The sequence below is a fragment of the Strix aluco genome, chromosome 3 (genome assembly GCF_031877795.1).
Source record: "Strix aluco isolate bStrAlu1 chromosome 3, bStrAlu1.hap1, whole genome shotgun sequence".
In the NCBI taxonomy this organism is placed as follows: domain Eukaryota; kingdom Metazoa; phylum Chordata; class Aves; order Strigiformes; family Strigidae; genus Strix; species Strix aluco.
The window spans coordinates 20,903,273-20,912,961 of NC_133933.1; the positions used below are offsets into that span (position 1 = coordinate 20,903,273).

Here is a 9,689-nt window from a genome sequence, read left to right on the forward strand (position 1 = left end):
TTTTTGGTATATTTGGTTTTCTGTGTCGGGGCGACTCATACTGGCACTGCCTGTCCCCCTGGCCCAGCTGCTGTGCTGGTGGAGGCGACTGGTACTGGCACTGCCTGTCCCCCTGGCCCAGCTGCTGTACCAGCAGGTTCACTTTCAGATCCTGCAGCCCTTTCTCCCCCTTGAGGGCAGTGATCAGTGTTAAAGATGACACGGTAGGCATGGGCAAGCCCCCAGCACATCGCAACGAGTTGTGTCTCCCGGGGTTTGTCAGATTGGCAACACACCTTTTCCAAACACTCCACCAGTTTATCAGGACTCTGCACTTGTTTGGGAGTGAGATCCCAAAGCACTGGGGGTGACCACTGACTCAGGCACTTGCCCATCTTTTCCCACACACCTTGCCATTTATAACTATCTGCCCTCGGGGCAGGTTTCCGGGTGGTGCCATTATTGGAGAAGTACCGCATGGCCCAAAACAAGATCTGGCAGACATTCAGAAAGCGCTGTGCCGCAAACACACTGGCCTGGGTGCTCCAAGGATAGCTAAAACTCTCAAAAACCGAGAGCATCTCTTCCCCTGGCTCACCCACGGAGGCGGTGAGACCCCTAACGAAAGCCCAGGCAGCAAACAGCTACCGGTTCACCCGCACAAGCAGTGATGCAAGCACATTATAAGCAGTCAGTAGCCAGTATAGCAAAATAAAACCCTTGACGCATTTTCCACCGATAACAAACGCCAGCACTGGGAACACACAGGGGATATAAGGATTAATCCAGCCCCACCACGCAAGCAAGTTGGCCAGCACTGCAAATGTTCCTTATCAAACAAATACGAATAAAACCAGAAAAATGGCACCTAACAGATGGCTCTAACACACCTTCTCCTTGTGTCCTTATCTCAACCCTCTCGTGCCACACGTTGGGCACCAAAAAGGCTGTGGTGGTTTAGGCCCCGCCGGGACCCGAGACCACGCTGCCGCTGCCCCTCCCCCACCCACCCACCGACCGGAACGGGGCAGGGAGTGAAATACAGACCCCGGGGCTGAGATAAGGAGAGGTTTGATACAACAGTGCAACAGCAACAAACCGAACAACAAGAACGATAGCAATAGCAATAACAGTAATAACAATAAACAGAACAAGGGATATACAGATACAGCAGTGAGGGAAGCGACCCCACCCCACGCGTTTACCAATCTTCCCGCGCTTGGGCGCCCGGACCTGACGTCAGCATGGTATTGAATAACCCGGCTAGAGCTCCCTCCCCACTGCTGGGGAAACTTAACCCTATCCTGGCTAAACCAGGACACCTTGGGATGGACATTGGTGCATCCAGCACCAAGGCCCCAGGGCCTGGGGCTGGTGCCAGAGTGTCCCTGGCCTGGTGGCAGGGCCAGGGATGGGGGAAAGGCAGTGGGGCTCTGAGGGTCTTACCGCAACTTGGCGATGACCAGTTCCTCCTGGAGGAGGAGAAGGCGCCTCTCGCTCCTCCTGTGGCCCCGGGTCAGCCACACGTCTGTGCTCAGCACCGCCTCGGCGTCGGTGAGAGCCTCCCTGCGGAGCAGAGAGCGGCGGGCATGAGAAAGGCTGCAGCTGCGAGGCCCGGCCGTGCCCACCCATCCCTGAGCCGCAGGGGGGATCCTACCTGGAGTGCCAGCAGCAGTTGGCCTGGCCCATCCTGCCCGGGACAGGAGGACCCTCGCTCTGCACCGCTCTGGGATGCGGCCCAGCCGGCGACAGCGAGGATGGCAAGTGAGGTGCAGGTGCCGGGGAGTGCTGCTCGGCCAGAGCCTGCCTCCTGCCGGCGCTGCTCGGTGCCAGCAGAGCCCCCTGCTGCCGGCTCTGGTGGCTGCTGGCTCCAAAATGGCCGCCGCTGGGAGGCCAACGGAAAGTGGGCGGGGCCTCGTGCCGGGGGTGCTCTCCAGCGTGGCCCTGGCTGTCTTGCGCTGGGGAGCCCAGAGCAGGACAGAGCAGAGGGGAAGCACCCCCTCCCTCCGCCTGCTGCCAGTGGTTTGCCTGCTGCAGCCCGGGATGCACTTAGCCCCCGTTGCCCCAGGGGTACTTTGCTGGCTCCAAGTTGCTCAACTTCGGGTCCACCGTGACCCCAGGGCTCTGCACAGCTGCTTGCCAGCTGGGTCTCCCCCAGCACATACGGCTCCAAAGGCTTCTTCCTGCCCGGGTCCAGCACTTTGCTCTTCCCTCTTCCCCTTCTTCAACGACAGCAGGCACCTGGCAGCCCCTTTCTCCAGCCTGTCAAGGGCCCTCTGCTTGGCAACACAACTCCCGGCTGCAGGAGCCTCTCCTCCCGGTCGTGTGCCTTCTGCAAGCTGTCTGAGGGTGTGCTCTGCCCCGTCATCCGCATCACTGAATGTGGACAGCGCGTGCATCGTGCGGCGCACGGCTTTCTCACAGAATGATCAGAAATTGAGGGGGAAGATCCACTTTTCTGTGTGTGTGTGTGTATTACAAATATGGTGCTTCTCCCTGTCATCCCTTGAAGCCAATTAAAGGTGTACAGGCTCTCTCGTTTTCCATTGGAATGTCACACCCCTTGGTAGTACTGACCTTACGTGCAACGTTGCATCAGGCTGTACTCTCGCCTAGACTGTTAGATAGTAGGTAGCCTAGAGTAGTAGAGAGCAGATGATCTGCATTAATGGTGCTAACGCCAGTGACGGGAGGCTGCATCTAGCTGTTCAGCCAAAGGGTAAAAATCAGAGGTGGCTGTTGAACTCAGTGGGCAATTGACTGAATTCAGCACGTTCAAAAAAGAAAAGCTACAGGAGGAAGGCATATTCTATCCTGACTGCTACAATGCATGTTTTAGGAGGTATGAAGATAAACCCCCCATGCCCCTCCGCCCACCCCCTTCCAAGAGAAAGGACTAGAGAAAAAAGATGCAACTTCTAGAGCAATGGGGCTTTTAATAGGCAAGTAAATTTCCCCGTATCATGCCCATTCAATGAGCTACTTTGTCTGACACTCTGCCTTACTCGGTACCAGCATAAGACTCTTCCCGGAAGAATTAGACAAACCAAAAAATTGCTCTACAGCCAGTTGCCTCTGTTACGCTATGGAAGATGCAGAATTCCTCTCTGATCCACAACTTTCCACCTACAACCAAAACCGTAGTGAAGTTTTCCTCCATTTCACATGGGCGCTGATGGCTCTTCCCCAGGGAAAGCCTCTGTCACTCTGTGGGCATAGCTGCTCATAGGCAAGGCAAGCCCCGAGCCTCACGCACCATCCGAGGCCACCACCGTCCTCCTGTAGCCGTGAGCAAGAGCTCAAACTCCTTTTCTGCTGCAGGAGAAGAGTTGTTAATAGAAGCGGATGCACGAGGCACGGTCTGTTCCAGAACAGTCACAGCTGTTCAAAGCCTTCCGTGCCCTGGGTTGGTGGTTGTCAGGACCAGCTCCTGCGTCAGCTTGCACCGAGGCTGGCGACAGCTGTGTTTCATGCAGGTAACTCAGGTTTAACCCTTTGTCCCCTGAGCATCCGCACAGCTCCAGCAGCACAGAAAGTCACAGTGGGCCGCGCTGGAGCAAGCTGCTCCGCTGGACTTGTGGCAAGTGTTGCGTCTGCATCCCTGCCCTTCTGTTCTCCCTGTAGGGTCCTGGTCAATACAACAAGCTGCTCTCCCTGGAAATGACCATCGTGGCGAAAGACAGACTCCACTGTGAGCCACGACCTTCACCCACCGAGCAGCCAGCACAGCCAGGGACACGTCTGTGCGAAAGGCCCTCCCCGTGGCAAAAAGGGGATCCATAGTCAGCTTTGGATGGCGTGTGTCTGGTGGAACTGTTGATACTGCGCGATGCCTTGATTAAAATAGGAGCGATGAAGAGAGTTCAAAACCTGCCCTTTTGAGGAAAAATGCAGGAAATCAGAGTCTTTGCAGGAAGAATGCAGGAAACCGGCATCTTTTGGCTATTTTACACTCCAACCAGAAAGATTGTGGGCCCGTGCTTTGCTGATTAGGGATACCAATTAAACTCAGACACCAGAGTGAAAAGAGCAGGCATATTTTACTGGAAATAGCTAAATAATGTAACAGAATAATACAGAAAACATACAGTACGAACAGACACAATAGCGCACTTAAACAAATAGGAAAATACAGGGTCATGCATCAAATCATTACTACCTGAGGGAGAGAATAGGGATTAAGAAAGATCCATCACCACTTGCATACTTTACCATCATCCGGATCCGCAGTGGCTGGGCAGCCCCGGTTACAGCGAGGATTTGGAGAGCCTTTCCCGGCAAGTGGGAAATCCTACGCGGTGCGTCCACCCGTAGGTGAGGCTTCCAAAGTCGCTGTGAGCGGGTCCAGCCTTATATAGCCCAAAATCAGCAAGCCAGAATAGCTGGCACCTTTGATTTGAGCGGAACGTCTGGTTTCACTCTCACATTAGATTCCCCCGGAGCCTGGCCAGGGCTCAAGGGAGAAGCTAAGGGAGTTTCCCTGCTTATCTAATTTATTTATGTTCTTTTTAGAACAAGGCCACACGTCTGGTCCCAAGGCCGGACAGCAGGCTTCATGGCCTTGTTAACTTACCTCTATGCCAAGAAGAAGAAAGATACATTCAGGATAGACATGTTTCCATTACACTCATCATCAGTCAGGAGTCTATGATATCTAAGCTACATCTTTCATTAATGACCATACACATATCGTTAATGACTACATACTAAGTTAGCAGCTTTGGCTCGGGGCCTGTTGTTCAGGCTTCAACACTTCAACACTTTAGCGCTTTTTACATCAGGATAGGCGGTTTGTTATAACCTAGTACAATACCTACTAGCACAACGGTTATCAGGTACAAAATATACAGGATTCCTCTATAGGTCAACTCTGGCTTGGGCCTATTGTCCAAGCCTTAGCACTTCAGCCCGGTGGTTAATGCTTTAAGGGCAGTTCAGCACGTTGGGAAAAGGGATGGAAGACCACTCTTGTGGACGCTGTCTGGACTGGGCTAGGCTGGGCTTGGAGAGCCTGGGAGGGTCTCCGCGGTCCCAGCTTTCCCGCAGTGCTGACTGTGGTGGCTGCTGCCTGTTCTTTCCTGCAGTGCTGACTGCACCCACCAGCTGAAAAAGCCCCTGGTAGAGGGGCAGGGAGAAGCTCTTCTCCAGAGATTTGCCAGAAACTCTCCAGAGCATCCCTTTTCCCCCCATGAGGATGCTCCGTGTGACAAGGGAAGGTGCCCATTAGTCCACAGTCCTGAGCAATCCGGTCTAGGTGACCCTGCTTGAGCAGGCAGGTTGGACCAGAGGACCTCCACAGGTCCCTCCCAGCCTCAGCGGTTCTATGTGATGCTGTGCTTTGGTTTGACGCCTCAAGCACCTGAACTCAGCCCCGATGCCTGCTGGAAAGGATTCTGGCGCAAGGGATGATCCCAAACTCTTCCACAAGGATGCGTGCGTCACAAAACAACTTCTACCTCGTCCAGAATATCGTATGGCACACACATTCAGAAGAGACAAAATGTCCTTTTATTGTGGACATTAACTGCAGGAGCCCAGGAGTCACAGGGCTTCAGGTGGCAACAGGAAATCAGCACCTACAACGACAGAGCCAGAAAGCACTGGTAAAGCACAAAGGCAGGAACAGGCATGGCTTGGTTCCCCTTTCTTTGGGGAACAGGAATTGTTGATATCCCAGAAGAGAGCTACTGCTGGCATTGGCTCTGGGGTGGCTCTGGCCCCTTATCCCCATGGGTAATGCCCTTACAGACCTGCGCATATGCAGAGGTGCAGAGTGCCCCCGTGCCACACAGCAGGGCTCCCCTGGGGAGCTGCCACGGGGTTATTTCCAAACCCTGCATAGCACCATCCCCTCGCCGTCCCTTGCCAGAGAGTTGGACTGACTTAGAGCAGTGTGGAGAGTTGGCAAAGATGGGCAGCAGAGCCTGGTACGTACCTGGGGCTTCCTGATCTTTTGCACCTCCCTGCTTTTTTTGCAGTCCCCATCTTCTTCTTTCTTCTCTTCTTCGCCTGGTGGGGTTCCGTCTCTTCTGCCCAGGCCTCTTCTCTCTTTCTTTTCCTTTGGCTGGCGCTCTCCTGGCAGGAGCCTGCAAACCTTTCCATCCCACAGCATGGTTAGATAGGTAAAGCCAGGATCAGTTGGAATCAGTTCTTGATTTAACCAAAGCTGACTCATTTTACCTTCTTTGCTCTGAGAGGCTCTTTGGTTCCTCTGTGCATCCCAGGGCCTCTACCGTGGTCTCGGGGGTGGTTGGAGACGGAGCAATGCGTGCCTAAAACAGAAAGGTCGTCATTAGCAGGTGGCAAGGGATGCCCTGAAGTAGTAAGCAACTGCTTGGCACGTTGCTGCCTTAGCTCTACAGAGGAGATCCCTTTGGCCGGTTTGCATTAGCCCTTTCTCCCAAGGATCTCACTCTGGAACACAGGGTTCACGTGGGGGTGTGACAGTTCATTTGTGGGGCCATTCAGCAGAGAGCCTGCGATCCCCTGCCGGGCAAGAGAAGGCTGGCCCACTTCCTTCTGCCAGAATTTCTTCCGCCCTCCCAAGTTTTACTTACAGCGTGTTATTCCGGGGTGGGGGGAAATAAAATGCAAAGCCACAAGAGATCGAATGCCAGGAAGAGGCACAGCAGCTGCTTGGACCCAACAGGAACTACCCTCCTACCTAAGACACATTGTCGCAGCGCTCGTGGAGCTGCCATACCTCCGCCGATTCTGCTCCCACCACCGCATCTCCCCCTGCTGCTCTCTGGAGGATGAGCAGAGAGGCTGGTGCATCCAGGAAGGCTTTTGCCTGGTGCTCCACGTCTGCTTCGCCTGCCGGGCCATGCTCCTTTCCCAAAGGCAGCTCTGGAAAGCAAAAGCGTGTGCAGCAAAGTGACTTGTTGGAAGTGGACAACAGCTAAAGCAAAACCCACACCAAGCCCTACCCCCGCTGTCTGCTCAGGCTGTGACAGCCCTCAGTCCCTCCTCCTACCTGTGCATCTGCCCATGGGCTCTGGTGACATCTGGACAGCCATCTCCTCCCCCAGGATGTCACTGCCGTTCTCAATGAGAAATTCCACCAGCAGCTTCACCTGCACACATCAAAGCCTTGGTTTCAGCGCAGGTGTCTGAAAATGTGCCAGGCAGCCTTTCCTGCTCCTGACCCTTGCTTCTGCACAGAAGGCTGTGGCTGTGGGGCTGCTCTTCCAGGCAGCCACTCCACCATCATTTACTCAAGAGAGGAGCAAGCTCTGACGGTCCAGGCAGGCTGCAGGCAGCCGGTCAATACAGCGTACCTTCTCGGTCACCTTCAGCATGGCCTCGAGCGGGAGCAGGTCCTCGTCGGGTGGGCCCAGCAGGTTTGGCCCCAGGCAGATGGCCAGGTTGCTGGCGGTCATTCTGCTGGTGGACACGTGGTGGCCAATGCTCTGCAGCAGCGAGATCAGGCGCTGGAGGAGGAGGAGATGGGCTGCAGGCAACTTCTCGGCCACCCTGAGGGAGCAGGAACACAACGTTATGGAAGCAGATGCTGCCCACAGCTGTCCCTGAAGCTTGCACAAGGGCAGGTGGGAGCCAGTGTCTGTGTTGTGCCACTTTCCAGGTGCTCTCAGGCAGTGATCAGGGCTCCTGTGCTTCAGGAAGAACACACCCTGCTGCTTCCCAGCTCCTGGTTTCACCCAAGCCCACGCAAGGGAAGGCTCCCTGCCCACGCCCTTTCCCCCGAAATGCAACCCCAGCCCAGCAAATGCGAGCTGCCAGAAAGTGCAACCTTCTAAGGAGCCCGTCCCTTTTCAGGCAAGTCCCAGGACTCTGCCACTCCCTACTCAACAGGCAGGCTGCTGGCCACACTCACACTTTCAGCGCTTCCACCCTGGCCTCCTTGCTTGGCCTCTCCATGGCCTGCATCCAGTCCTCGTAGAGGCCGACAACGAGCAGCTTGCCCGGGATGCTGCGGAGAAAGTCCTGCAAGGCCAAGGGCTTCAGGTGAGCCTTTGAAGGTTCCAGGCCAGCCAGGAGCTCTTCCAGCTGCAGGGCAGAAGCGCTCACCTTCAGGAGGGCAGCCAGCAGGATGACAGGCTGGTTTGCCAGGTCCACATCTGCGCCGCGGTCGAGGTCCTCCTTCAGCTTCTGGAGCGCCGTCCCCCTGTCGGATCTGCGGAAGATCCCCTCCGTCGACGGTCCTCGCTGGTGCAGGATGTCCACGAGCTCCTGCGGGAGACGCAGGAGAACAGCTGCTTGGCTGAAGAAACAAGTGACGGCAGAGGCCAGAGCTCTGCCCCAGGCTGGGATCCGCCCCCCCACCCCCCCCACCCCCCCCGCAAAGGGTCTGGCGCCAGAAGCGGTGGCCGTGGGTGAAAAGCCCCGTGCCCCAGCCACCCCCGCAGCCGCTGGGGACAGTGGCTCTGGAGCAGCCGCAGGGAGGGCTGGGGCTTCCCTGTCCAGGCTGGCCTACCTGGATGGGCCGGGGCAGCGTGCCGGCCTCCCCGCAGAGGGCTGCCAGGGGCTGCCCAAAGAGCGCCCTGCTGCAGTCGGAGCCCGCCTGCCCTGGCGCCGGGGCAGCGGACGGGCTCCGCCGCAGCGCAAACGGCCAGGGCAGCCCCCTCCTCCTCCTGCTGGTGCGGCCGCCGCTCCCTCCCGCTGCAAAGGGAAAGAGAGCAAGAGCCCGTCAGTGGGAACCGCCAGGCCAGCGCTCCCGGAGCCTGCCCTGCCCTGCCCTGCCCTGCCCTGCCTGCAGCGCGGTGCTGAGCGGTGCGGCGGGACGGGACGGGACGGGCAGGGAGCCGGCAGCTGGAACCAGGGCTCTGGCTCAGCGGCTCCGGCTCGCAGTCTCCTGAGAACCGGCGGCACAGCGGGACAGCCCCGCCCAGCCCTCGCCCTGCCCTCCCCCAGGCCGCGAGCCGCAGCAGAGGGAGGCTCCCTGTCCCGCAGAATCACGTCCGGCGGCCGCTGCCCAGCGGGTGTCCTTGCTCGTCCGGGTGACATCCGTCCTCCCTTGGGGTGCCCGACCTGCGGGGTGACACTCAGGGAACAAGGGAGCACGGCTCCTCCCGGCTCTGGCCGAGGAGCAGGGACCCATCTGCCCGGCTCTGGGGACAGAGCTCAGGCAGGCAGCACCTCGAGTGCTCAGCACTGTCGAAGGGTCCCGAGCGCTCAGCTCTCTCCTGCTGCAGCGTGATGCGCACCGATTTCCTCTGGCCAAAGGGCAGCAGCAACAGCATCCTCAGTTGTGCAGACGTGCCGGTCCAGGAGAAAAGAAGGCCCTCCCTGCCCTTCGTCCCCAAACTCACCTGGTGAGCGGCAAAGTCCGCCTTCATTGGTAGGTGGGGCTGTTGGATGCCCTTGCTTGGGATCAGCCTGCAAGAACCAGGACCCTCTGCCCTCCTGGGCTCTCTGCCTCACGCGGCAGGTTTCCTCCCAGCACCACCAGCGGGGACATGCGGCGTTCCTGGTGGCTCCCCAACGCTCTTTGCACCCGGGGTGGCACCGCGGGACCCTCCCTCCCCCCTGCACAGGCTCACCCCACTCGCCGCACAGCCCTGGCACCCCGGCACAGCCAGAGGCGGGTGAAAGGCAGCCGTTCTCACCTCTGCCTGGTCCTCCATCAGCCTCTCCAGGCTCTTCTTGGCGCTGAATGTCTTCCACTGGGCAGGAGAGAAAGAGTGGAAGGAGGTGAGCAGCGACGCCTCTGCTGCTCGGCTGGAGGGCCAGCGCTCGGGGACAGCGGC

The 9,689-nt window shown here is 57.7% G+C and overlaps 1 protein-coding gene across 1 annotated transcript; it reads right to left on the minus strand.

Annotated features, from left to right (window-relative positions):
- Window positions 1–5,031: 5,031 nt before the first annotated feature.
- Window positions 5,032–9,278, minus strand: LOC141921587 (T-cell activation Rho GTPase-activating protein-like). Its single transcript, XM_074820510.1, has 9 exons — window positions 9,252–9,278; window positions 8,417–8,503; window positions 8,011–8,172; window positions 7,817–7,926; window positions 7,260–7,455; window positions 6,956–7,055; window positions 6,160–6,828; window positions 5,915–6,073; window positions 5,032–5,555 (listed from the first exon to the last, which is right to left on the minus strand). The coding sequence occupies exons 1-7, from the start codon at window positions 9,276–9,278 to the stop codon at window positions 6,644–6,646; spliced, it is 867 nt and encodes a 288-aa protein (XP_074676611.1). The 3' UTR covers window positions 5,032–5,555; window positions 5,915–6,073; window positions 6,160–6,643.
- Between the last annotated feature and the right edge of the window lie 411 nt (window positions 9,279–9,689).